The following is a 23,199-nucleotide window of genomic DNA, read 5'->3' as shown; positions in this document are numbered from 1 at the left end:
GACCTTGCAATACCTTACAATAAGTGGGTCACAAAAGTCTATTTTAAAAGAAAGGCCTCTTGAATTACCCATTCTCTGTGTTTTCAGCATTAAGGACTGTCTGCAAAAGCATGTCCAAAAGTGATTGCATCTGAAATGGTAGGCTCTTCTAACTTAAGAGTCCAAATCCATAAGGCCAAAGGTTATCCCAAAGACCACCACTTAGACCTCCCCAGGACTGGCCAGGACCGACCCGTTGATTGCTTCTCAGTGCACCTCAGTTATGAAACCAGTCATATTTCAATACTAACTGACTGTGGTCTCCAAAATGTGAGACCCACAGAATCCCAATTACAATTGCTGCTTTGATCCTCAGTAGATTCAGAAAAGGAGAGTTCTGATCACCGCCACTTAGCATGCTTAATGTGCCTTACAAACTCCATTACAACCGTCCCTTTTTACAGCTGAAGAATATATATTTGTGTAATCTGAAGGTCCCTCTTTCTTACAGTACTGCATTTCTGTGCCCATGTTTGTTTGGGGAACTAAAAAAAATATATATATATATTACTCACTCCCCTCCCACCCAAAAACTTCAAAGGGCCTTTTTAGAAATCATGTGCAATGCCTTTAAAAAGAAACTAGTTTGCAACTACAGCTAACATTTGAACAATAAGCCCTGTTGAATGAGATCAAAAAAAAACCCTTCCCCCAAAAAACAAACTATGACTAGGTTGTGGCAAGTTAAAATGGGGGAAGCAAAAGGTGAACACCACTAAACTATCCATTAAGGTGGGTCCGGACATGGCTCTTAAAAAAAAAAAAAAAAAAAAACAACCAAAAAAAAAAAAAGCCCCAAAAAACCAACAAAAAAAACTTCATTGTCCCTTTGCAATCTTTTCAAGTTTAAAAAAATAGTCAGCTTTGCCCTCCTGTAGCGGTTCAGTGAGTTTATCTCCTTCTGATTCAAGCAGCTTTGCACTTTGTTTTTGGAAAAACACCACTTCTATAAAAACACACAAGAAACAAACTTAGTTTCAGTTTAGTCACGAGCTAGCCACAGGACTTTGCTGAACACAAACTCCTGTCATGGGAGACTCTTCTCTATCAATTCCTTGCCTCATTGCAAGGTGTCCTTCAGTCATGTAATGAGCAGGACCTGTATTAGCAGAAAACTGGTATGTTGGATGTCCAGCTATGCCAGTTTCTTGGCGCGGATTAGAGTAGACTGTTAAATTCATGTCCATAGCTCCATTTTGTCCAAAGTCCAAGGTATTAGCAGCCACTGGGCGGTTCTGATAGGCCTGATTGCCTTGGTTACCAGTAGAGGAGGAAGATGTAGAGGAAGAAGTAGTTGAGGAAGACAGGGATGTCATGGAGTGGTGACTGTGGCCCACCTCCATAGAATCCTGGGTGGAGGAGCTGTTTGTTGGAGAATTGTAGACTCTCGGCCTGGTCCGGCTACCCAAGGCTTGCTGTCCATGATGGTGGTGGTGGTGGTGGTGATGGTGGTGGTGGTGAGAGCTATTTCCGTGATGATGATGTAATGCATTCTGTTGTTGAGGGGTTACATGGAAGGTGGTTTCTTGAACTGGATGGTTTTCAACAGTGACCTGTGTAGGAGCTTCAGTGGCTGTCCAACCAATTGGAGGAGGAAACTGTTGTCGAACCTACGTTAATAAGCAAAATAAAAATTAAAATGCTTACTCAAATCTTTCTATTGGCAATATATGAGAGAAATGAAGCTATTAATGTTTATGCTAACTTTTTTAGAAGTTAACCAAACCTTGCAGTTGCTAAGTTATTCTAGAAATGTATGCATGTAGTTAAAAAGCATTTCTAATACACTTTTCTAAACATAGCTTAAGAAAAATCCGTTCACATTCTGGATGCTTTTTTCAAACAATTTAAGTAAGTCCAATATGTGACCTTACTGTCAAACTTACAGACAGTAGCAATAAACAACATACTATTTGTACACACCTACAACAATAAGGCCCTGATCCCCGACTTGGGCCTCTGGATACAATAAGCATACTAAGCTAAATTAATACGTTGTAGTTCAAATCTTGAATAGTATCAACAGCATTAGAGGAGTACTATCCACACCTCTGGAAGAATATAGTTGATTAAGGATTACTGGAAAAACAAGCTCTAGCTACACACCAATTTTTTGCATAAATTAAATTGTCTACTCGGGAGAATTTATATTTTTATCTGTTCTGTACTGAAATAAAAATATTACTGAATTATTTATAGTTAATAAATGAGTTGTTGCTTCTTTCCAAGTAGTAGTAGTGAATAAATATCACCAATGATAATATTGATGAAGTAACTGAACACCATAAAAGGGAAGCAAAAACTCCAACAGAAGACCACAGAAGTACAAGCTAGTTCTTCACTGGGTCGGAAGATGCATAGTTCTGGGTACCCTTACGCCCTGTGTAAGATGAAGCACTGACAGCTCCACCTGACTTATTGCTACTGATACAAAACCCTCACCTCTGCAGAATCTATGGAAATTTTTACAGCTACTTGCAGCACTTTTGCCTAAGTGACTGACATAACATACAATGGACTATAAAAAAACTGGTGGCAAAAAATAAACCAAATCTGATGGCTAGTTCCATGTCTAAACAACTTCAGTCCTGAAATGAAAGTGTTAGTTTTATGTATTTAATATTCTCAGAAAATTCATATAAATCAAACAGAAAAAAGCTCTACTTAAGCATACCTGTGGGCTGTGTGTTTCACAGTCCATCGCTTGAACAGCAGCAGTGAAGTGTCCACCACTATGTCGATGCTGGTGTGTAGGGTCTGACCGTGCCCTTCCACTGTTGCTTGTTCCAGAAGATCCACCTATAAAACCATAACATGCACAATAACTAAACAGACACAAAATTTAAAGTAAGTTGTAAAACAATTACAAGGTAAAAATACAAGACCTATGGTAATCACTCACATTTTTGCTCATCTACTTTTTAGTTTTTGTTGGAGCTGTTACCTGTTCCAGTTGATTAAAATAATTTTTTTTTGATGAGCATGACTGACATATTTGTTTTTTAACAAAACAAAACAAAAAACAATCAACCAAAAAAACCAGAGAATATTTATCTGGAAAAGATTCCTTTGATGTGATTAGGAAATACAATTTTGTTACCTGTTAATTAGAAAAATTTACCTGAGCTTGAAGATGTACTAGAGGTGGTTCCTGAAGACTGTGACTGCTCCATGGCAGGACTCGTAGACACACTGTTACTTGTGTTTGTACCTTCGTCTGCTGTTTTCTTAAAGAAACTATGCTGTAGGGCATAATAAGGTTGAATTCGTGTCTTAGGGTCATAATCAAGCATCCTTAAGATGAGGTCTTTGAACTTCAAGTAGTCAGCTACAGTATGACCCGATTCCCCAGCACGACGTCCACCTGGTCCTCCTGTTTCAACTCCTAGTATATTGTGAAGTTTACGAGTTCCAGGCGGTTTGTATTCCTGTTGGGAAGTTAGAAATTGCTTGAAATCAAGTTATATATTAAGCCTCAAATGTGCACAGTTTAAACACGCCATAAAAGGAAATAAGTCAAATAAAAGTAAGAAACTATTCAATACTACAGAAAGCATGATTTAATCAACCTGTCTTACAACATGGGACAATAAAAACAATAAAGCTACATTTTCAGTAAGGCAAGATGTAAAACAAAGTAACATCTCGCCTTCTTTTTGAAGAAACAGTCCATATTATCATCCTAGTTACATAACCTACCCTTTTTCCATCTTTGGTCTTCTTCAAGTTCCAAGTGCCCTCTGGCAACTTCTCAAAGAACTTTCTTGCTTTTGGTGCTTGGTCAAGGATGTGGGTAGGTGGTATCCCCAAAACTTCCACTATTTTATTCATTTGATCCACCTGTTCCAAACAAATAGTATTTATGAAGGACATGTGACAGACAGCTGAGCAGCGTAACAGAGTGAGATCCTAGTCACATGGGTACCCAGATAAGTTCTAAAGTAATTGTGAGATTATAAGAAAAATCCAGTAGGTACAAAACAAATTAATGAATAAGGAATAAGAGGGGGGACCCAAAAACGGAAAATTATTAACAGGCAATTTAGAGTTCTGACAAAAGACATTGCTGTCATTGACATTTATTAACTTTAGAATTACTACACTTCCCTAATTTATGTATTACAATTAAACAGATGAAAGTCATGGTCAGAATGAACAAAACAAAATAATCAAAATTACTATAGTAATATAGCTACATACCTCGTTTGCCCCACTAAAAAGAGGCTCTCCAGTGTGCATCTCAACTAAAATACACCCAAGGGACCACATATCAATTGCAAGATCATAAGGCATTCCCAGTAGCACCTCTGGTGATCGATAAAAACGACTCTGGATATATTGGTATATCTGAAATAAAAACATCTAAAGGTAATACACAGCATCCAAAAACAGAACTACCACGAAATACATTTTTGGTGTAGGGAAAGGCAAGGCATCAGTGACAGTAAAAATTATCTACGCATTAGAGTAATAAAAATATGGAAATGTTAATTCTTAAGAAAACAGTAGCATTCACACTGTCTCACAAAAAAAAAAAGGAAAAGTGCAGATTCACTCATGATAACGGTATTTTACACTTTAGGGTTGATGAATGTAATCTCATGCAATTACAGGTAATCATACAGAAAAATTTTAGTCTGATATCACCCTAAGAAAAAACATTCCACAAGGCACATCAGAATCACATAACACTTCAGACAAAACTGATAGTAAAAGATGAAAAGCCACAATTATGATGTGATGAAATGAGATGAAATTATCAGGTAATTCCAGGAACTAGAAAACAACGCATGGGAAAAGGCAACCTCCTCTCACCGCTAACTATCCTGCTCATTTCACAAGACAGATAATTCTATCTTGATTCTAAGTTTAGAGACTGGCTTAAATGTAGGCATATTTAAAAAACTAAACAAACCAACCCCAAAAACTGTAACAAAAAACCCCCAAACCAACTCTATAACCCTTAGCAAAAAACAACCCAACAAAATACCCAAAACAGAACCGTACTTTATATTCCAAGTAATGTGCAATTTTATCCACCACTTCCCACAAAGGTACTGACATTTCCTTATTGCTTTTAAAGTTAAATTTAATGCGTAATTACACTAGATTTTTGTATTTGTGCTTCTTAACATCTCAAAATTATCTTATTATTGACCTAAACAATCTAGGTATCATTTTACCTCCTGGTGTCTTCTTTCACCCCAGGCTGAAAAGTTTCTAGTTTAAAGTAAAAAGTGCTTTTATTAATCTAAATATATGTCTCACCACTGCTTTCAATACAATATTCAATATTCTGACCCAAATCAAATGGGAAAAAGTGATAAGGTGCTACTGGCCAGTCCCAACCTCCTAAGGGGACTTCTGTTGAAGTTAGTCCATGAAGTTTCTTAATTCTTCTCACATAACGATCCCATCTGCAGTATTACTACTCATACTTCATGTCTTTTGCAAATGTTGCATATTTTGGGGAGGTTTTTTGGTTGGTTTGTTTGGGTTTTTTTAACATGAAGCTTTCTCAAAGCAAAAAGATATTCACAAATTTATAGGTAAAACTGCCAAAGGTATAAAACGGACCTGGGAAGGCTCAAAATCCTTTTTTCAAAGAAACTGAAGTCTAATTTCTATGTACAGAAGTCTTCCTTACCTCTCCAGCTAACAATTTGTTTTCAGTGCAAAAACAACTAAAGCAAAGGTACCCTGAACAGAAGTGGTCATTTGCTCAGCCAAGTGTAATTCTTGCAACCAGAAAAGAGTCTATTTGTACTAGGACTATAAGGTGCAAGCTGAACAGGACATCCTGATAAACTTGTCAGACAGCAAATTGTCAGTACAAATCAAACACTTGAGGAATATGATTCAAAGCTCTTCCTAAAGAAAACTGGCTTTGGCGTGCAACTGAATTATTTATGATCTTGAAATATTAATAGTTATTGTATATATTTTAACATTTCCTAAAGCAAATATAGAGCTAATTAGCTATGCTGGACTGACTATGCTCAACAGATTCCAACAGCTCAAATAAAAAATGCACTCATCTTCAAAGTAGACAAACAACAGGACACGATTACAAATTATAGATCTATCCTAATCTGAAGAACTGTTGACAGAAAGCAACTCGGCCTTTTGTCCTGGAAATGCTTTGCACATATGCACCTTTACTCATAGTATACCACCACTAAACTCAATTTAGTCTCTCCACAGTTGTTAAAGTGTTTGTAAAAATGGGTTGGTTATAGTATCTGGTTATAGTGCAGTGAAGTGCTCCTGCACTGTCTCAACCCTCAAATACCTTATCTCCAAGGCACGCTAAATAGAGAACACGAAGTGGAAGGAGTAATACATATGTAATAAGAAAATAATAAAAAGAGTATTCTATTTAATAGCACTGCAGACTTCTACAATCAAGTGCTGATGCATTAACATAGCATGAAAACATAACCAAGGAGAAAAGAAAGATGGAAAGTTTATCACTATGGTGAAAGTTTATCTACTGCGGCACTAAAATCTGTATTTAAAGCTCCTACGGACTGTTGATCTCTAACACCCTATGTAAAATTATTTCATTTAAGTCATTAAATGAAAAACTATTTTCATTATTTTCATTATTATTTCATTATGATTATTTTCATTAAATGAAAAACTATTTCATTTAAGTCATCATTAATAAAGTTTGAATTAGCTATCTAGGTATTATAACTTAAAAATATTATCATATGTATCCAACAGTAGCATAAATAGAATTTTTACTAATACTCACCCTCTGTCCAAGTTGACACGAACTGCCAAAATCAACAATCTTGATAGCGCTTCGTTTGGGGTTACAGAGCAGGATATTCTCAGGTTTTAGGTCACAGTGAATGATACTAAGTTCAGGAGTCGCCAGAAAAAGCAGTGCAGTGCACATTTGCTGTGCAAATTTTCGTGTCAGGTTCAATGAGACACCTCTGAAGTTGGTGTTCCGCAACAGATCATACAGATTGTAGGACAGCATTTCAAAGACTAAGCAGAGATGGTTTCGGAACATGAAGTGGCGCTTCAAATGCACTTTAAAAAGGGAAAGAAAATAATTAACACATATCCTGTGTGGTAAGTATTAAATACTAATTACAACACAATGCTTAATTATTTTAATAAATACGTAGGAAGCTGACCCATGAGTAAGATAATACAGTGTTACTTTTTTTTTTTCTAGATCACAGAATCATAGAACGGTTAGAGCTGGAAGGGACCTTAAAGATCATCAAGTTCCAACCCCCCTGCCATGGGCAGGGACACCTCCCCCTAGACCAGGTTGCTCAAAGCCCCATCCAGCCTGGCCTTAAACACCTCCAGGGAAGGGGCATCCACAGCTTCCCTGGGCAACCTGTTCCAGTGTCTCACCACCCTCACAGTAAAGAACTTCTTCCTAGTACCTAATCTAAATCTCCCCTCTTTGAGTTTAAAATCATTACCCCTCGTCCTATCACTACACTCCCTGATAAAGAGTCCCTCCCCATCTCTCCTGTAGGCTCCCTTTAAGTACTGGAAGGCTGTTATAAGGTCTCCCCAGAGCCTTCTCTTCTCCAGGCTGAACTCCCAACTCTCTCAGCCTGTGATTAATTACAGAATATTGCTTCTATGCCTAGGGTATGGGGCAAGATTTTACACATCTGAGGTGTGCTCAGGTGTACCTCACTAAAGCTATAATAACCAAAATATGATTTAAAAGACAGAAGGGATATTTTTTCAAAATAAGCTATCACAGTCCTATTAGCAAAGTCAAACACATTTGTGGGTAGATAAAAATATCAACAAAAAAGACAAGAAGTGCAAATTGTGCATAATGCAACCTTTGTTGAAACACTTTTGATCTTTTTCAGGGGAGAGTTCATTTCTCCACCTCTCTAAAGCTAAAACTGTGTTCAAGTCCAAACAGATTGGAAAAGAAAATATTTTACTGTCAGATTCATTTAAAATATACTAAGACATTACTGCAATTTATAAGCCATGACTTCAATGGATTACTTCAATTAATAAAACTGATCAATATCCCAAAGGCATCATATTCATTTCAATCAGGCATAATCTCAATTTATGAAAGCAACCAATCCAGTCCAAATCCAATCAATTTTTTTCATGAAATAGGTGAAAAATTCATCACGTTAATCTGTTAGAGGCAAGCAGCCTGTCAATCATTCAGTTGGTTGCCACAAATAAAAGAAAACTGAAATACGACAAATACTTCAGCCCTCAGATAAAAAACAACTCACTCCCCTTTTTGTCATAATAAAATCTTGAACCAGTATCAGCACAAGGTGAACTCAGACTTTCAGTTAAGGTCATTAGTGTCCTATGGATCTTTTTTTCTCCATTATCATAAGCCAGTTCCGCATGCGTCCCTTACAACTTACCTGTACAATACTATTTGCTTCCACCCTGATGCCAGTTCTTGCAATACACCATTGTCTAGACCTTTCTTATTTTCTCATCTTTGCCATATTTCCACTATCCTCCCACCATGAAAGCATCAGCACTTTTTCATGTCCTTGTGGTCTTCCTACACTTGATTCCAATTCCTAACCATACCACCTAAGCTTGCTGGACCTGTCAACTTACTCCAACTGATTTGTAGCTACCCGCATGCTCCTGTCCAGCTAGTACCAGTTGCAACCACCACATAGCTCAAATAGTTTGGATAAGAGCTGAACTTGCCACATCTTTCCTTCAGTGAAGACATGACATTTGAACATTTCTCCTCCAGTCTGCCACCAATTTTCACAAACCTTGAAGACCTTAATGCATTCTTACACTTGTGTTAGATCTGAAGTAGACCAGTTGGAAAGTTTGAAGTTACTGGAGGACTTCTGACAGAAGCATAAGCAGTTAAACTTTATGTCCTTAAAAATCATGCTACAGTGTATTTAACCATGTTCTCCCCGAAGTCTACGTTTTACAGCACATAGTGTATTGTAAAACTTGCAATGCTTTCAGCCTCATTCAGCTATACTCAGCATCATGTATCTGAAAGCCTATGAGGGATGAGTTGTCCACACATCCCATAGACTTATTTTTTCATTAATATGTTGAATGCTTCAACTAAGTCTTGTTGCAGAAGTATGTTCATAAGCAATTATTCCTATATTTACAAATACTTTCCAGTGAAGTTCCTAGAGATCTCCGTTTTCCACAGTCAGTTTTTGTACAGTATGCAATACAAGGTAGCCACTCAAAACATTATGTATTTGGGTTTTTTGATCTTTGCTGGTGCTGTCATGTTCATTAAATACAAGGGGAACTATTCAAATATACCCTAACAGATTTGGAAATCAGCTTGAAACAAGCATAAAATCACCTGCCTTAGCAAAGGCAGTATATATTATTTTTCCACTATTCAAAATTACCAGCACTTTTTTCTCCTTTTTTTTTTTGTTTCAGCACTGCTCTTTATATAAAGCCATCCTGCCCTAACTCACAGAGGGAAATTATATGTTTTAGTGCTTTTCATTTTACCTGATGTTACTGACTCTAAAAATTTAAAATTCCAAGAGCTTAATTTGATGATGCTATAGTGTATTTGCTGAATTTGCTTAATCTGAAACTAGTCATGTCTTTAACGTTCCTAAAACATTTTTGATGCAGTATCCTGTGAAGTCTGGTTTTTATTTTATGTAAATATGTCAGTAATAAATTTAAGTTAAAAATACCTTAAAACTTTTTAAACTGAATACATAAAATGTACTCTAAAGATGATATTCGGTAAAACAAGTTAAAATGTAAATGAATACTCATCAGTTAATTTAATACCACCGAATATTAACATTTCCCATCCCTGGAAGTGTTCAAGGCCAGGCTGGATGGAGCTTCGAGTAACCTGGTCTAGTGAAAAATGTCCCTGACCATGGCAAGGGGGTTGGAACTAGATGATCATTAATGTCCCTTCTAACGCTAACTATTCTATGATTCTATGATTATTTCAAAGGTTTCTTCCTATTAAACTACAGAAAGAAAAAAATAGTAATCCAATATATACATGCAAATCAGAAAAGCATAGCTGTTAGTATTTCAGCTTCTACAACCTAAAATAAAGGATGCTTAAAAATCAGTTGCATTTTCCTTAATTACCCTTTTTCACACTTTGCCGTCTCTGTATAACATGCTGTTGCTTTCCTTCCATGATCTTTTTGCCTAATTCTCCACTCCAGAGGATAGCCAGGACTTAGTAAACCTTTTACACAAGCCGACTTCATTTCATCATTATTATAAAGTTTAAGTAGCATTATAATAAGTGAAGGGAACAGCATTCCAATCTACAGGAACTGTCAAAATTATAAGCTTTAAAATACTTCTGAGCTATAAATGGGCAAGACTTAACATTCACACAAGTCTTATCTCAGCTTTGTTATACAACATTTTGAGCTTTTTAAACACACACAATCAAAAAATGATGATTAAACTAGCCAGAAAACTACTGTATAATCCTGGTTTATATTAAATATGCATGCTCTTCTCCATGACAGTTCTGAGATCATTTAAGATATATTCAAAGTAGTGAAACTACAACAGATCACAGCTTCTGCGGAAAAGCCAGTCCACGGCAATTTCTTCAGGTGTCCATATCATTAACTGGAAAAAGAAAATTCTACAAAAGATCTCGATGCTACAAAGTAACAAGACCATAATCCCAAATAATGTTTTATATTCCTCTTCTGGATCTAGTCCTGTTGCAAAGCAAACTGGAAAATTTGCACTAAAAAATATTAGTAATTTTAAAAGTTGTATTATTCTTTCCATTTCTTTAGCACCAGAAGCATCTTACACTATATAGCAAGATCTAAAATATTCATAATTTGATTAAATAAAAAATGAAGAACAACTATTCAAATACCTATATAGTATTTCATCTCAGTGTCATGTTTGTTCATAAGCTCAAGCAGTCGCACTTCAATCTGGGCTTGGTTTAAGAAAGCCTTCTTGTTTTTTATTATTTTGATAGCCACCCACTCCTGTTCCACTCGATCATAAGCCTTTACAACCTGAAAGAGAAAAGTCAAATACATTAGTAAAATCCTTCAAGTTTTCAAAACACAGCAAAACTCACTTTCTAATCTTTCTTCACTTTCTGAATTCAGAGAAAACATTTTTAGAACTTTTGTTGTTTCCAGTTAAATTTCTTAAGTTTCTTCTCTTACTTGATACTACAATAAAACCACAATTGATCATGTGACATTTATTGCAGCGATGTCACAAAACAGAACTGAGGCTTCACCGAGGCTTCACCAAGGCAAGCGTTATATCCGAATGCGATTACCAAATCATCAGAAACAATACTGTAAAACGAATGGCAGAATCCAAGAAAAAATAACAAAAGCAACAAGAGCTCCATCCTCCTTCCAGCCTTTTTCTCAAGCCTTGACTGCAGCTGCGAAAAGTCAAAACAAATATTACTTCGTAACATTTGCAATAGCTAATCCCCAGCACTAGCCTGTTGTTTTAATTTAAAAACCCAACCCAAACAGCTAAAAATGTGAACTGATGGCAATAGGCTGAGAGGCGCTCATTGCAAAATGCTTTACCAGATCTATATACTGAAGTACATTCAAGTGTTATCTGTAGTAACAAGAAACGGCACAAAATACGAGTGCCTTCAGCAGGCACTCACTGTAACAGGATTAAGAGAAATGAGTTTAATTTCAAAATGAAACAGGAATAACACTTCAAGTGAAATGCATATTATGATTCACATGAATTATAGGTTGCTCAGCTCATTCACATTACCTGTCCAAATGATCCTTTGCCTATTAAAGAGTCAATTTCATAACGATCCATCCACTTCTCCCCATTTTTTACAATATAGTCATAGTTGTCATCATCATAGCCATCATTGTAAACTTTTCTCTCTTTTTTGTGACTTGAATCATCTCCTTGGCCCTGCTGATGCCGCCGTTTTTTTTTTGCATAGTAAACCTGAGCATGAAAAGTAAGAGCACTTTTTACAGCATTGGTTCAATAAAGAATAGAATCAGCTATTATAGTCATCATATCTAATCCTGTCATTTTAAAATGCAACTTCTACTACTGGAAAAACAAACAATCCTCTTCTGCTACAACTCTATTTGAAGTCAAGTCATTATACCAAAGCAAAGTCTTGATGAATAATTTAAAAACTCAGAAAGCAGAGCTAAATAAATGCACTAATAACACTGATCCCTAGAGTTCATAGGTGCAAAAAGAAAAGATACATCACAGTACACTATACACACAGCAAAATTAAAAATGGTAAGTAGCCTAGAAACAAGTTATTAGTTGCTCTTCCCACAAGACTGGAAAAGAAGAATTTGAGGGAAGTCAGTACTCACTGCAGAAATGCCTTCAGATTCCCTACTATTTATTGCCAAAGAGTTAGAAACTGACTGAGGCTTTCCTATATTAACCACGTAATTTTTATATTTTACATTTGTCAGTAATAATTAATAAAATAATTTAGAGAAAACACTTCACTATTTTCCTTAAAAATCCTTAGACGCATTCATAAAGGTTTTTAGCGTGAGCTAAGAGTGTTTGTGCCACTCATATCTCTTTATCGTGCAATAGCAAAGCTCAACATTTGTTTATAAAACAACAGAAAAATAAATTCCAGGATAAAATCTTCCTTATGTGCTGGATGGAAAGCAGGACCGTGACATCCATGATCCCAAATGAGATGTGAGTAACAGAGAAAAAGCTTGATTTTCTCTTCATGCAATTATTAATAGAAAAAATATTTAGTAATGTATTGTAAACAAAAACTTCACATAGATACACATTACCAAGATAGCTGGAGCCATTACCTCATTAATATGCTTGTATGTTTTGATCAAATCTACGGAGAGTTTCCTCAATGGAGCAGTGGCTGGATCACGGAAAGTTTGGGGCATTCGCCTCTGTAATATGACCATATTATAAGTCAGAAAAAAAGTTAGGACTTAAACAATATAGTTACTATACCAAATCATTATATTCTTCACATAAATGAGCTATTTCATTGTAACATTTTTTTCTTTAAGCCAACATTAAAAAGACCAACCCAAATATAGGAACCAAAAGAAAGTAACAATTTAGTTATTTTTTAATATACTTAATTCATCAAAACATAAAGAAATTAATCCCAAGATTTCTACCTCTCCTCCCACTATACCTTACAGGCTTAATTCCAATAAACAGTTTTTCCTTCAGTTAAAAATACAGGTCCTTTGACAACGGAGATTCTTGTTGACATTACTCCTCTACCTCTTGACTGATACATGAACTGTAACCATATTTAATGTATAACTCCATTAAAACCACAGATGGAAGTTAACAGTAAAACCTACTGGAGATCTATGGCAGTTCGCCACATTTAAATGCTATGAAATTCCAAAAGAAAAAACCTCAGGTCTACCATGCTTTGCAACATCCAAGCCTAAATCTAAATCCTAAAGAAAATCTAAAGAAATATAAAGCATGCACATGAACACCATACCTACTTTCAAAGTTTTAAAACAATGTCCCTGGTAGTTATGTTCCTCATTTGTTTTTTCTAAAATTGACTACATTTAGAACAAAATTGTCTTCAACAGCAGGCCAATTTTTAATTGGTTTCCTGAAGAAACAGGACTTAGAGGCACACAATTAATCTTTTTTTCTTTACATATATGCACCATGTAAATTCTGGATCTACCAGTCAACTTCTAGTCCTCCTTAAGATTTGTTTGAAATCTTGGAAGATAAAGTTCCTGAAAAGATAAATTTCAGGATTTATAAAGTGGCAAGCTAGAGGTGAGTAGTATCCCCAGGTGAAGGCAGAAAAAACTAAGTCACAAACTGCTTCATTTGGCTACCGCTGACTACCTGTTCAAGCAGACGCTTACTTAACAGCACAACTGTACCACCAGACAAGCTCTGGCAACTTCTCTGTCCCACCCAGCGACAGTGTCAGATGGGGAGCTAGGAGAGAGAGAGAGTGGCGAGGTTACTGTGACTGCTCCCTTAGCCTGCCTCTCTCTATTCCCTCTCTTCCGAATGACAGAAATCCACAGGGCAAGTTTAAGAAATTCCACTGGAGAAAAGCTTGTTTCATAGATGCTAAAGCTTCTTCTACTTCCTTACTCAGTATTAAGAGGGTGAGCTGATTGAGCACCACCACACTCAGCCTTACAACTCTCATCTCCCATTATCTCATCTCATGACATCAAATATGCTCACGCTCATAACTCTCTTCACTTCCAAGTGCTTAATTTCATCTGCTGCCTCTTATTAACGGCTAAACTGATATGCAGCCTCCTGCAGAGCTGAGGAAAGAGCAGAAGCTGTCAACAAAAATAGTGAAACTGATTTTTATATCAGTATTGCTGAACTAATAAACAAACTGGAAAAGTGTAACTGTTCATCTATCTTTCACGGTATTACTTAATACTCAGGATGGTGGCTGTGCAAATAGCTCACTTTTCTTGCTCGATGACCAAATAAAATAAAAAAAAAAAATCCCATTGAAGTGACCAAAAAAAGTTCTCACAAACAGAAGTGATAAAGAGAGTTTGTACTTCTGAAATTGGACCTGAACTCAGGTACCTAAGCAACCATACTAGAAAGTTAAGCTCACAGTCTCCTCTGGTGGGTGCATGGTGGGGAGGGTGGGGGGTGTGTGTGGAAAATGAGAGTGCGAGCAAGAGTGAGAGAACAAGACAGAGCATGAACAAGGGAGAGAGCTAAAGACTGGGGGAAAAGACAAGACACTACCAGTAAGGTTACTGCATTTGCATGAAGCTGGGACTCCCAACAGGTACGAAACTCAGTGGAGTTGAAAGCTCCTGAGAAATGGCAATTCGAAGCTTTGATGCACACCACTCCAAAAATATGCCCACGTAACATTTTTACAACCCTGCAAGACTGCTGACTTGTGGTCTTTTTGATTAGGGAATGTTTCTCAGAGACAATACAATACAGTTGAACTTCCCTCAAGGAATTTTAACCCGTGTCATGCCCCAGGTGTTTCTTCCAGTCAATTCACTTTTGGGTATGCCCACTACTATCAATTTCCATTTAGCAGTTTTACCAAATTAATTCCTTAATTCTTTTTTATTACAAGCATGACCATTTTGTAACTATCAGGAAGGTCTGTTTTAAAGTTTCCTAAACAAACTATCTGACATTTACAAAACATTTTTGATTCTTCCTTTCATCTGTCAAACAAATGTGAACCATTAAGCAAATCACACCTAAATATGATCTCTTTTGGTTCTTTCCCACAGCACTGTTAAACAACTAAACAGCATCTAGTCCTAATCCCAACTGTCACTGCTATAGGCTTTTCAAATGCAAGTATTTCCTTTAAATTTCTTAATCTGACTTAAAGAGCTTACTGGAACACAGGAACACCGCTAGATTTTGCCAGTAAAATAAGCCATGCTGCGGTGTGTGAATACCGGCAGGGATGAGTCTGTCCTAGGCTGTCGTGACCAGCATAGGGTCTCCATTACACAGGTTATGCATTTTGAGGAAAGAATCTCAGTGTGGATGAAGTCCATAATTCAGGTCAACTATTTAGACATAATGTCGCTCTAATTTAGCAAGGGAATTTGTAGGACAAGTATTCATGTTTATTTTCTAAGTCAAATTTGCTTGCTTACTTAAAAAAAAATCTTTTAATTTCAACTCTTAAATAAGCAGCCTGGTTAAAAAAAAAAAAAAAAAAATCTATTTTGTTGCTGTTCCCTAATCATAAATAATTAAAATTCTGCAGGCTACCCCTATGTTGCTTGCAGCCAGCACCTTATTTGAAAATTGTGCTTTTAGACAGTCACACACTCCACATTCATACTTTAACCTGTGTGAACTTTTTAACAGGTACTATTTTGCTATCTTGGGTTCATAAAGCCTTGGGTGGGAGAGGAGAAAGAACTGACCTTTTTTTCCTCCCCCTGTTATATAGCAAAATTTTTAATATTCTCCCCTTTTTCCAAGATACTTTTGGAGACTATTGCTCCCTTCTTGATGATGGAAAACTATGGAACAAAGTGGTCATTATCCATTTTATACAGTAACACTCTCAAATTCTTTATCATTGGGGCAATACTGATTTCCCTGTTGGCTTCAAAGAACACTCAAGCACACAAAAAGGAAAAAAAAAAAGAAAGAAAAAGAAAAATCTTATTGCACAAGCTTCAGTCTCTATCTGGTGGCCAGAGAGCAACACTGCAACCTCAGGTCTTCCCAAAGAAAGAACACAAATCAAAAGACGTGCTTGGTTTTCCAGACTGAGACAAGAAACTAATTTCATTACAATTATATATGTCAGTAAATACCCATCACATTCTGACTGGTCCACACTTACGCCTCAATGGAAACAGTACAGCTACCTGGGATGGTATCATGATGAAAATTTCATTGCAAGTAAGGAACTGAAATTTTATTTTCTTACCTATTAACCAAACACACATGACATAGTGCTGAGAAGCAACCTGTAACTAGTCTAAACAAAGAAGAATCAAACAAACAGACACAAAGGCAACCAAGAGCCCCACTTACATGTACTCAACATATTTAAGAAAAGATGTGTTTAATGGAAACTATGACTTTTTAACTCAGGTATGTTATTTTAACTAGCATAGTCTTTGAGGTTTAATGAATGAAGGAACAGATAAAATTTCTCTCCCTTTGGCTTTGTTATCTAAAAAACAGATGGCACTGCTCCTTAATAAATGCATTTTATTTTGATTACGGGAAATTCTGAGCAGATACATATTTTCTGTTAATGGAATGGTTTAATTCAGATTTTTTTTTAAAAAGCAAGATCCATCACTATCCACATTCATTAAAAAAAGGAAGAAAGAAAAAAGAGAAATTCTGCTTGTGTATTGTACAAGTTCCATTTTACAAACAGAATAAATAATAAAGATTTTTATATTATAAGGCTAACTTTCAGCAAGAACTCCAATTGCAATGACCTATTTAAGAGCCCCATATTAAAGAACTGAATGGACCAGTCTCATCTCCTACGCCCCTTGCTATTCCAAACCCTTCTTGCATCACTATAATATAGAATAGGAAGTCAATGGTAATCCCATACTGTGGTGGGCAGCCACATAGTAGATGGCGTCTCCAGAGGGTCAACAAAACAGATGTTTAATTGCTATAACCACAAACCACAGTAACACTTCCCCATAAGATACAGCACTAACTTCAGATTTTTAGAAAAATTATCAAAGAGGAAAACACATATGTGCCAGAGAACAAGAGAAATCGAAGACTCTTCTTCCAACTGACTGTACTCAGAGCCAGAACTATCTGCAGGTAGGGACAGAATTTCAGTCCAATTACTTTAATCATTGACTTGTGTTCTTTGAGTATTTCCCTCCTAATTCTGTCTTCCTTCGCCAAACAAATAACGTTGCTGATTAAAAGTAATAGTAAGAAACAGAAAAGTTTAAAGTTAAATAAATCAATAAAACCAGCAAGGAAATAAGAGTTATCTGCCAGATTCAGTCCAACCATTTTTTAAAAAAGCAGTGGGGAGCAGGGGGAGTAAAAGAAAGAGAATGAAAAAGCCCACTCTGAAATTCTTGTTGCCAGAGCATAAACATATTTTTCTAAAAAACGCCCAAGATGAATGGAAAGTGAGAGAAATGCTTTTACTGAAATGAATTGCGTGCTCACATTCAGCACAAGACTCTGGTGAAGTCTCACCATCACTAATAATAATGTTGCTGATTAGGTAGTGGAGTAACTGAACTAAGGATTTGCTACTGCCTGCTAGAACACATTAACTTTGCAATGATCCAGTTGCAATCAGTAAAATCTCTGGCCAACATCTGATTAGTAAAACCTAAAATTTTGCAGGTGATAACTATCTTAGATACATATAGAGAGAAAGATGTTTAGCAGTCAGCCTGACCTTTGAATTCCAGGTGCTTCATGAAAGCTAAACTGTTGGAATTTGTTATCAAAATCTGCCCAGGATCTCACCTCAACTTCTTTGTCAGGTAAATCAATTTTCTAATTTTTTGTACTCAACTGAAAAAAGTTTCAGGCAATCTGAGTATCCATGATGAAGACAAACATTAGCACAGAACAAAAGAAATGCTTGTTTGAAGTTGTGAAAACTTTTAAGCTCTTATCTTCCATTCACATCAGGCTATGTTGAACTCTCAACATGCAACCAGCTGAAACAGGACAGAGAAATATTACTGTTTGTTACTGCTGAAGGAGAGAGGTACCACAGATCCCATCTCTTACTATTCACTTGAGGCCACAGGCTCTTAATGCTTTCCTGAAGCTGGCTCTGGCACTTGTCAGAGAGGTAAGACCACAAGACCACGAGCAGGACCCCAACCTGCCAGCTGGCCCAGCACTTGGTGAATCACAAATTCAAAGTAAACCCTTACAATCCATCCAGCAGTTTTTGGGAAACAAAAGCCTTAAGCCTAACTACTGAAGGGGGGAAAAAAGAAAAAGGAAAAAAAAAAAAAAAAAAAAAAAGGACAGAGCTGGAAGTTTTTAACTGTAATTTAAAACCTCATAAATAAGTGAAAAACAAAGCAGTCTGGTTGACTTTGAAGTATCTTCCTGTTATTTGTTTCTTGCCAATTATGAGTAGGTTTTGGCTGCCATAACAAAAAAGCAATAGGTGCAAGAGAAGATTATATAAATAATATTTTAGGGGTAACATAATATAAATACACATAATTTATAACTTTAGGATAAATTGTCATTACTATTTCCTAACCTTTAATCTGCTACTGTGGATGATTCATAAAATACCAGAATATGGTCTGCAAGCCATTACAAATCAAAAAAACAAGAGGGACAGAGTGGGAATAAAAACAATAAATTAACATTCAAGGCCTAGCTTCCCCATTATTTGGTTATGAATGAAAATCATTATGGAACTTGAACAAGACAATACCCCTCCAAAAAAGGAGTCGGTCCTCAGTAAAAAGAAAGACACAGAAATAACCTGAAAAAACGTAATAAAGCAGATCATTTTTGCTATTTATCAAATGACATCATTTACAGAAAACGCTGCTGTTCTACATGCTCAAACTTAAGAGCTACTCTTAGCAACTGACAAGCAGTATCCTTATGTCTTCCTGCAGCCTGAAGAAATCTACTGTCAAGACAGGCACTACTTGATATTCTACAAAACTTCAGCATCCCAAAAGCTGAGGCTTCATACTGGGTTTCATTTTCAAGCCGGTCAATTTTGTCTGGATTTGGACAAAATACTCTGTTTAAAAGTTCAGCAAATGTAGCAATCAAGAAAGTACCCTTTGTAACCCTTGTATTCTTGATTCCGTCAATGAAAGATTCACTCAGTGATATGCTCAGCTGCTCCGCAAATTATTTAACAGGAGCAAGTTTATTGAAACGATGGAGTATTTCAGAGAGGAGAGGGCAGACCTTCCTAGCAAGAGGCAATTTTGCCTAGGCAGAGCACCGCCTTGCAGCAAGGCTGGCAATGCAGTGTGGCACTCTGGCCAGCAGATGGTGGCTGGAGCCCGGGAAAGAATTTTGCTTGGCAACCCCGGCACAACCACCGCTGACCCTGGGAGATTCCTGCTTCGTTGACCCATCTTTCTACTGAATCAACAAGGTAATGGAGGACTCTCAGGAGCAAAGGGGCTGGCAACTCGCTATTAATCGATGGTTGGATGCTTGCACCCAAATGGGCTACTTCTAGGCTGTTGAAACTGGGTAAGCACCAAAGCTGACGCAGCCATCCAGGCTGTTGATGGCCACTGTTGCATTAGGAAATGATGGGAAACTGAAGCACAGAGACCAAACTTCTTGTCTGTTTGACTGGATGCAAGACATTGCATTAACAGGACCTACCCTTTAAGAATTACACTTCCTGTATCTGCCAAAAGTCACCTTTTTCTTCCTATGTTTTATGGCTATTAGAGCAATCTCACAAGCCTTCTACAACATACATTGAGCCTATTCCATTTGCTGCCCAATTTGAAAACATGATCTTCTTAACCATATGTACTTGAAAACATAGGCATATGTCACCTTATGCGACTGAAGACAGTTTGTCATTACTAAAAGTTTAGTCTGGTGTTACAACCTTTAGTAACAGACAAGCCCGCAACAACAGAAAGAACTAGTGGTGGGATTCCAACAGAGGAATGAAACAACCACACAAGGACAGTTCAGAAAATGATCTCTCCAAGAGTTTTTCAGAATTGACATATACAGGACAGGACTGCTTTTATCAAGGACAGAGAGAAACAAGTTGCAGCATATTCAAGGCAATACCTTGAAGAAAAAGGATTCCTGTAGAAATGTCATAAAGAAAAGATCTGTAAGATGCATGTATCATTTAGACATGAAAACCTAGATGATATGCAGATACACCTGGAGAGAAAGGCAAGATGGTAGTCCACAGCAATGGAGAAATAAGACAGCACAAAGCCTTCAACAATAGAGAATTGTGGCTTTTATGAGAAAAAAAAACCAGTAAGTTATGTTTTAATCAAGATGAACTGGAGCTGACAAAAGGGTTATTGAAAGAGAAAGAACCAGAAAATTTTCTTGCACAGAGACAAGGTCTAGAGCAGATGATCTGACTCACTAGCATAAAGATGTTGGCTGGATTTGGGGTTGCAGGTAAGATTAACCAGAAGTGTAGCGCAAAGGCAAAAAGCAATTGAGACTCCCCAAAAGAAGCTCATATAGAACCTCCCAACCTGGAATCTGGTGAGAAGAACTCTTTATGGGACTTGTTGATGGGAGAAGCACAAGAACTCAAAGAAGGAAAGAGTCACAAAAGACAAGTAGTCAGAAGATTCCAAAAAGTTGCCCACCACCAAAATCAAGGGTGCTGAAAGCAGCTGACGAGGAATAAAGCAGTAACAATTCTGAGCTGCTTACGCAGAGGAATATAAAGACTTCAACGGTGCAATTACAGTATAACAGGAAGACAGAAACTACAATGCAGAAAAAACAAGATGCAACTTGAAAAATGATAAATAATATTAGTGATGCAAAGACAGCTTGATTGTCATTATCAAGGTGGCCAGCTAAACATTTCTTCATATGGATAACTTTCCAGAGCCAACCACGGCTTTTTCCCTACATTTACATCCTCATCTCAGTGGGCAGCGTTCTTTGATCGGCAATTCCTGGCTTTCCCCAAAAAATATTCTTCAGCTACCATTTAACAGCCATTGCAACCACAAACAGCAACGGATGATGATCAAGTTCCTTGATTTTGCTTTTTGATTTGAAAACATGAACAACTAAGCGCTAATATACACTAAAGCTCATAAATGTGATCCCAGAGTGTAATGCTTAGGTAAGTATCTTGAAAGGCTTAAGGAACACAGCAACTTTTCTTAACTGGCAGACTGATTCACTAACCTCATTGTGGAGGTTTTGGGGGACCTTTAACCTAAAAAAGTCACATAAAATACCTTTGTAGATTTCTCAAGCTAAATACTATTATATATGAGCAAATTCACTCTTCCTACTGAGTGGCTCTCATGAAAGTAAAAACATTCTTTGCCAGCTCCGTTCATTTTGCCATTCTTCACAGAGCCCTAGTCATTACAGATCTCCAAATCCTAGTATCTCCTATCCTGGCACATAGTTTGACCACTCCCATCCTCTTTAATCCTTCCCTCTTTCTGCTTAAGTGCCTTCCTACAGAGCAATACCAACAGAGCATCTCTTGATGGTACTGTAGATTTTTCTATAAAAGCCATACTAAACACAAGAACAGACCTGAATCTGGTAGCAGCAAAAGACTTCACTCTCCATTCTCATTAAGTGGAACGTGCTTAATGTGCCTGCACCAAAATTTGAAGCTCTGACTTACAGACTTTTGGCTTTTAAGCTTTGAAACCTACCTGTGTTCTCATCCCCACAACTGGGCTGTGCCATTTTTAAGAAAGCAACAGAATTATCTCCTACACAGGGCAATACTAGCTCTTGTGGCTAGTCACCTAGCACTATTCGTTAGGAAGCTCAGCAGCTCTAGCAACCCAAAAGCAGTAAGGCAGAAACACTGATCTTGACAGCTCAAAAGCATCCATAATCATCATAATTCCTGTGTTAATTTTACCTCCTTGAAATAGCAAGTAATAAATTATTAGTAGGAAAACCCCAATGATAGCATAGCTTTAGATTTTTCTTTTTTTAAAAAAAAAGTGTATGTTAATAAACTGTATCTTTTGTGCAAACCTCTCTGTTTCAAATACACTAACCAGTGACTCTGCATTAGAAAACTGTCCTTTAGAACACATAATAATGCAATCACACTCTAACATCAAACAGCCCTAAAAAAATCAATCAACTATTATTAACCTCTCTTTCCAGCTCTCCATTTGGACAATCTTTCTCCTCTCTCATCTCAAAAATATTCTAAGTAGAATACATATGTACCAGATGTTTAAAAACAACTTCCAGAAACTTATTCATCCACCCATCCTTGAAGAATCAGGAGTTAATTAGTTAAAACAGAAAACCAACAACAACAAAAAACACCCAACAACCCCAAACCTCACAAAAACATATTCCCATATCTTGTAATTTGAGGGTGTATAATATGTTTAGAGAAAGAATTATTAATCTGCAATGACTTTTTTGTTATCACTTACCTGGTTTGTTAATAATAAAGGTTGCTCAAGCTGTTCAGCATATAAGGCAGAAGAAACCTGTTGGTCATTTATGTTCTGCTGCCGACGATCACTGTACTGCTGATGTGAATGGGACATCTGTCCAGCCATCTGAAGGCCAGTAGCATGGAATGAAAACGATGGTGCAAGCCGAACAGATGAAGGTTTGCATGCTGAAGTCTCTCCTCCTGCAAAGACAATGTGAGTTTTTAATGCAATTAATGGCTTGAAAATATTTACCTCAGTAAATAGCCTCCATCCCCTAGCTTTCAGAGCTTATGAACACTAATGGTTTCACCATTTTAACACATACAAGAGTTTTCATACACAATGAACCCAGAAATCATTCTCATGTAAAGGTTACCTAGCTCAAGTGCTTCCTCTAGTTGAAACTATATGATCTTTAAGGTCGCTTCCAACTCTAACCATTCTATGATTCTATGATTCCCATTTCACTGTGACAATCTATTTATTAATTGTTTATTCCTATTTATCCTTAATATCCCTTTTCTAACATCTTCACCTATGTGTCATAACTCAATAAGAA

The 23,199-nt window shown here is 36.8% G+C and overlaps 1 protein-coding gene across 3 annotated transcripts; it reads right to left on the bottom strand.

The window, feature by feature from the left end:
* Positions 1 to 1,005: 1,005 nt before the first annotated feature.
* On the bottom strand, positions 1,006 to 22,844 carry DYRK1A (dual specificity tyrosine phosphorylation regulated kinase 1A). Of its 3 annotated transcripts, XM_074168457.1 has the most exons (11): positions 22,631 to 22,844; positions 19,154 to 19,159; positions 12,849 to 12,958; positions 11,797 to 11,985; positions 10,907 to 11,054; positions 6,800 to 7,086; positions 4,240 to 4,386; positions 3,739 to 3,879; positions 3,161 to 3,467; positions 2,714 to 2,838; positions 1,006 to 1,649 (listed from the first exon to the last, which is right to left on the bottom strand). In XM_074168457.1, the coding sequence occupies exons 1-11, from the start codon at positions 22,761 to 22,763 to the stop codon at positions 1,026 to 1,028; spliced, it is 2,217 nt and encodes a 738-aa protein (XP_074024558.1). In that variant the 5' UTR covers positions 22,764 to 22,844; the 3' UTR covers positions 1,006 to 1,025. The 3 variants fall into 3 exon arrangements, with proteins under 3 accessions (XP_074024558.1, XP_074024567.1, XP_074024576.1); XM_074168466.1 differs by lacking the exon at positions 19,154 to 19,159 and having other exon boundaries at positions 12,849 to 12,941; positions 22,635 to 22,844; XM_074168475.1 differs by lacking the exon at positions 2,714 to 2,838 and having other exon boundaries at positions 1,606 to 1,649.
* Between the last annotated feature and the right edge of the window lie 355 nt (positions 22,845 to 23,199).

This window comes from Numenius arquata, chromosome 1, assembly GCF_964106895.1.
Source record: "Numenius arquata chromosome 1, bNumArq3.hap1.1, whole genome shotgun sequence".
NCBI classification, from domain to species: Eukaryota; Metazoa; Chordata; class Aves; order Charadriiformes; family Scolopacidae; genus Numenius; species Numenius arquata.
The sequence above is the reverse complement of the archived record's forward strand: the minus strand, read 5'-3'. Positions and strand labels throughout refer to the sequence as shown.